The sequence below is a fragment of the Plasmopara halstedii genome, assembly GCF_900000015.1.
Source record: "Plasmopara halstedii genome assembly, contig: Scaffold_3060, whole genome shotgun sequence".
NCBI lineage: Eukaryota > Oomycota > Peronosporomycetes > Peronosporales > Peronosporaceae > Plasmopara > Plasmopara halstedii.
In genome coordinates this window covers 1,649,115-1,655,196 of record NW_020189964.1, presented here as the reverse complement: position 1 = coordinate 1,655,196, position 6,082 = coordinate 1,649,115, and the positions used below count along the sequence as shown (strand labels likewise).

The 6,082-nt window shown below is 43.5% G+C and overlaps 1 protein-coding gene across 1 annotated transcript; it reads right to left on the bottom strand.

Annotated features, from left to right (window-relative positions):
- Positions 1–406: 406 nt before the first annotated feature.
- PHALS_06838 (uncharacterized protein) lies at positions 407–709 on the bottom strand (the record flags this gene model as incomplete). The annotated part of the gene is made up of 2 exons (XM_024720196.1): positions 407–601; positions 659–709. 2 exons carry the CDS (start codon positions 707–709, stop codon positions 407–409), a joined length of 246 nt encoding a protein of 81 aa, XP_024585419.1.
- Between the last annotated feature and the right edge of the window lie 5,373 nt (positions 710–6,082).

The following is a 6,082-nucleotide window of genomic DNA, read 5'->3' as shown; positions in this document are numbered from 1 at the left end:
GGTATTTCAAGATTATCTAAACAATTTACTAGCGTAAAGATCTTAACGATTACCACTTCTTTTATGAAAAAAAATAAAATAATAACTCATTTTCAACTACATTTATTTGAATTAAAATCATCACATCGCCCATTCCCACGCACCGCATTCTCTTAAGACTACGCAGGGACGATTAGCTTTTTAAAGCGTTTAAGGGCGGCTATTAACACAAAAGCAACACAAAAATGAGTGTGTTAAAAAGTGACCCTCAAACCCGAAGTTTTGTCACATCTCCTGTTGTAATCCCTCTCATTTCCAGAGCTTTGCTCACGGATGTGCAAAAAAGGTTACTGTTCCTCGCTCTGTAGTGACGCGAGGGAATTATCATCGTAATAGATACGTCCGGCACACAATCAACCACAGGCTATTATTTTGCGAATTTTCCCAACATGAAAATGTTCTGGTAGTGTGTTGAGGTAGGCGTCGTCCTGCTGACTGAATCGTTCCGATACTTTTTAGCACATAAATTTGTTTCGACGTCATTAATATCGTCGAAGCCTGTTGCGCCGCTCTGCGTGCATGAAACTTTTAGCTTTTTATCAGCATTGTATACGATAGGATCCTAAACGCAAATCAACTCAATGCTAAGGCTTTTCTGATGATATATATCATCACTCACCTTGCCTTCGTTCGCCGCTGTGTAGGTTTCCAGTATCGGTATGCCCGACATTGTCATCTTCGTCGGTGCTACTAGGATTGCTTTTGAGACCAAGTTGCCGCGAACCTTGCACAAAATATCATTAGCTCAAGGCGTCTGCGTATATAGCACACCGAGCTAAAGGCCAAGTTTGTACGTATAATTCAGTAGTGAAATGATAGCCTTTCAGCACTATATTCTCTCTGCTATACCGTTAGATGTATCAGGCCAATCTAATAGCAGTTTGAAAGCATTTAATATTACCAGGTCTTCGACCTCAATGTTTCCAATACTTCTTCTGCTTCTTCCATCTGCAATTTTCCTTTTGCATGTCTTGGCTTTCAGCCATCGCATCGCGAACGTGTCGTCAGACACCCAGTTTAGTAGACAGGAAGTCTTCTACTTCTTTAGAGATAGCGTGGGACTGACATCAGCTAGCTGTTCGGCTATTCCTTGCCTGAATCTAAGCCTTTCAAGTATTACTATCGTCTATCTCTGTTTTGACGTGATGCTTACAGCCCACGTTAACCACAAACCTCTCTTTCATGCATTTCCATACGTTCGGTAAGTACTAATACTTGAGTGTCTCAGAACACTTTCAACTACACAAAAAATAATGTAAATTTGATTGCATAATTGTACTGAGATGTAAGGCCATTACACCTGCCTCTCAATTTTGGCCACATCGAGGTTCACACTTTTTTACCCCTATAAAGGTATTACGCAAAAGTGAATGCTTAACATGCTGTCACAGCGCTTGGGGTTTCGCTCCGGTCCTGACGCCAGACAACGCCTGCCTCAAAGAGTGTTTCGAATCTAGAGTTCAATTCCATTACTCACACCAACGGGCTTGGCGATCCGATGAAGTCAGCGTAGTCTATGCGACCGAAGCCTTTGCGACTTTCCCAGATGAAGGAGTCGAGACATTCATAGTGAAGGCGGTCTCAGCGACTTCGCATCCTCACCGACAGCTTTGTCCTGCTTATGGAATCGCATCACCCGTTCTAAATTCACGACGAGATCCAGCTCGCTATTAATATACTAGAAGTACCCTAGAATGCCCAGCTTGTCATTAGCAAGCGCGCGAGTCACAGATCCGCTTGCATTTCTTATTACATCGTGCTAAATGTTCCAAACCATCCAAAATTTCTTTTCGCGCCCCTACGGATCATCACACGCCTATGTTTGTAGGCCTTCAGGGATTAACGGGCGCCAGAGTCTCACCTTTTAAGTGCATTAGCAATTGCAAAGTTCTCACTTTCAAGATGTATCATCCGCCCTAGGAGAAGCAAATATTGTTGAGACATGTACCCTCCATGACAGATTTTCCTTGGAATTTCGAAACTGGACTAGTGGCGATGAATAGCTCTGCTTGCACATCAATCACGAGAATTAACCGTCTCCCTCGTCGTTGCTCTTACAAATCTTCTTCAGCGGAGCAAACGTCCGTCTAGGGCGTTGATTTATGCTTGACTTTGTAGAATGTAAAGCCCAACGCGGATATCAAGGTAACCATACATTATCACTCGATTCTGCTGCTTATTATCCTGCACGCCTCTATTAAGTAGCCGTTGCAGATACCCGACTGAGTATCGAGCTTGCAACGAAGTCAATTTACGCTCGCTTGTATGAAGCGAGCAGAAATGGATGAACCTGTCTCGTCTTCAAGCGAGATCAATGTTGAGGTGCGCCGGATGATAAGCTATAACTGCTCTAGAGCAACCTTGCTGATATTGTATCTCGAACTCCTGTGAATTTTTGGAGTAAAGATCCATTCCACTCCACAGCTACTGGTTACAGACCCGATGTACCTGCCGGTTTGCTATATTGTTCCCGCAAAGATTGTCTGCTCATTGAGAAGCACCGGCAGAGAATGACCCTCTCGCAGGTTGCTCTGCTGGCGTCCTGGAGACTTTCTCCGAGCCCTAAGAGACTTTCTTCGAAAGTCGTGCTCAGAGATCAGTCTTTGGATGGGCACTTCATCGCATTGCGTACTTTGATGAACCTCAGCGGTTCAGTACCATGTTGTTCCTCTAGTGCAAATTGTTGCCAACCCCACAGACAAATAATAGCGCTTCACCCGGAAAACACAGCTTCAGTATGACTATATAAATCACAAGAGTACTCGCATTCTTATTTAACAAGTGTATATCCGTTAATGGTTTAGTACTGCCATGAACGGGCCAATTTAGCGTGGTCACGACGAAGTTTTCGAGCCGCAAACACTGCATATACAGCTAGGTTAGCATTGGTTGAGTAGACATCTTTGTACAACTTATTGTTTTGCACTTTTCCTGCCTCTGATATCGGCTATTTGCTCTAACGCTTTAAGCCCTGGCATCACACACTTGACACATGACGCTATATCATAACGATGTGAAGCGTAGCTGGGCTGATTTGAACGAGTCAGATTGGTTTGGCAGCTTTTGACCAAATAATACTGGAGCCATATAGTGGCGGTGAAAAAGAAGTCCAGGGATTAAGAAAAGCGGTAAAAAGGGGCAAAGCCTGTAATTACACGTTATTGAGTCGCAATCGCTATGACTATGAGTAACTCGCTTCAGCACCACGATACGCTTTCGGTGCTCGAAAAGGATCCACTCCACCATGTGATTTAAGTTTCGCCTGACAATTTGTCTGTAGACGTCAACGGTGATGTCTTTAGTCTGGCACCTTTTATATTGAAAGAATTCACAAAGATTTTTTGGAGTGCTCGTATTTCGATTAAATAAACGACCTTCGGCAAGCCGTGTTGGCAAATAATCATTGTCGAGAAGCTACCGGGCTGTATCCTTATCGGTTACGGTATTTCTGGCCAGCGGCGAGATGATTCATCTTGCTACAACAGTCTATGGAGACCACGATGCTGGTATAATCGGAGTCATCTTTTTTAAAGCCAGACATAAAGTCCAGACTTATGGGCTGCCGAACTTTTTCAGGACCGGTAGGATAACCAAAGGCGCAGACGCATTCAGTAGGGGCTTTACTTATTGACAAGCTGCACACATGTGCTATCCTGTTGTTTCATGGTTGAATATCCCTGCATAGCGCCCACCGAGCAGGATGTTTTTCTTCCGAGGTGGTTATATGATGTGCCTCAAATTGCACTATGTACTTGGTTTTTTTTTATTACATTCGGTCATACCTTGTGTGTCCAGCAGGCCAGTGCTGTTTTACAGCAATCCTAGGGATGAGATTTGCGGTGGAACTTGCTACCTAGCGCTTCGATAAAGCGGCGTCTGAGCGATTAAACCCTTGTTTGTCCTGAAGCTTTTAACAGCGCAACACATGCTGCGTCTGCTTCATGCTCCGTACATACAGCCTCATAAGTTGGTGACGCCGCCATCGTGTAAGTCAATATCTCATAGTAACAGCAACGCAGAAATACATCTGCAACCACATAAGCCGCTTCAGCTATTACCTCACCTCGAAAGTATTATTGGGAATGAAAAATGACCAAGTTGCCGTTCTCTGTAAGAGAAATGGTGACGAACTCAAAGTGCAAAAGAACGCATGATATAAATAGAACATAAACGCCTTAGAGCCAAACAGGTACATTTTGAATTCGACAAGTACATCAAAGTAGCTCCTTGTCGCGAAAATGGTAACTTTTTTCTGTTGCTTGAGCTGGAAATACTAAGATGCTATTACACATTCAACCCGTCGCCGTCTGCTTGGAGTAAGGCACAGACGTGTCATAGGCTGAGGAATCCGGAATGGCCGATCTGGATTTGATTTTGCCAGATTCAAAGCTTGCATTAGGCTTTCTCATAGCATTGAGGACCTCCTCTTCTGCCGCACCCCACCACCATTTGAAATCCGAAATCAAAAAAATTGGTGATCAAGTGCTTGAGCACGTTTTTTGCTGTACATGTACATGTAATGGGTCAGGCCAAACTAATTATTGTGGCCCACGTAGGCCAGTGGTACCAACCAATTTAAATCGCATATCATCGTTGCGAGATCTACGCGCAGGCCCTGCATCTAGATATAACAATCAACATGCGAGATCTCATTAGCACTTAGAAGACGTTTATCGATCCTGGCCTAAACTCTTCAAGCTCCATGCAACCAATCACTACTTGCAACTGTTTCATTTGTTTTCTAGATTTATCTGTACAAGTCCTGCACTGATATGGTCTAATACATCATCAATGTAAATTTTTCATCGCCATGGTGAGGCTGGAACAGTAGCGTTACTGCTGTGCCAGACAGTCTATGGAAACAAAAGCCATTCACCGAGCATATGGAGTACTCACTGCAGTAAAATGAATATCAATGTCTGTCATGAATATTTGATAGAAACCGTGGATATCATCTGTCTGACATTAACGCTTGATAGCAACCCTCAACACTGTAAAGGGTATTAAATGATATGGCTGACTTCGCACATCCTTTCAAGGAATTGTCATTTGCGCCAGAATAGTGATTACACAAAACTCATTTTACGCACGCGAGAAATTCAGCGCTTGCCGATATTTTTTCCAACACAGGAAGTTATTCTGAAAGGTAGATCGATATTATATCACCATGTCCTATTTCTTCGAAATAAAGTGTCTGAAGCATCACTGTGTCCTCGGTCAGGGCGAATAAAGTATTAGTATTTGATTGTTGAATCAATCCATGACTCACTTTAAATCCGGGTGCAGCACGCCTAGCGGGGCTCATGTCACCACATCGTGACATCTATTCAATACCAACATAAAATATATATATTACCCTTGAAGATAAATTTTAACTTTCGCTGTCCGGGTCCTCTTTATCGGACACATTGATCGCGATCAGCCTCTCCTCCGTTATCAACCAAACTAGTTCCGTAGATTTACCGTTTTGCAATTCATCTAAGAAACAGTGAGGATGGCTGCCTGAAAGCATGAGGTGACCCTTCTAGCCCTTCAATTACCCCTGTCAGTAAACTCACAGTTTAATAACCGTTTCCACCGCTTACCCGTCGATTTTCACTTTTCGAACGATGGACACGAGTACCGCTACATCTTCACAAGATGAGGCATCTTTGAACCCGACGTCTCTACCACAGTAGTCCGTGATACCCGGCGCTATAACTATTCGCGGGCTCTGAGACACGAGACACCAGCTTACAGCGGTGACTGATTAGCGCATCTTGACATGCAGTCGTCAACTACTTCTTATTAGATATGTACCTTGCAGACCGCGAAATACAATCGTTTTTTATGTATCATCCTGCGATCGCGATTCACTGTTGAATTCACCTTCAGAGCTCTACTCCAAGGACTTGAAATATGATTGAAAGCCAGCTCAAATAATTCTATACCCTGCACATAAGCTATAATAGCTTCATACCCGCGCCAAAAGAGCTTCTGCTTCTTAGTGAAGTTGTCTTCATAGTTCACCAAAAACCCAACAGGAGAGGAGTACATGACGTCT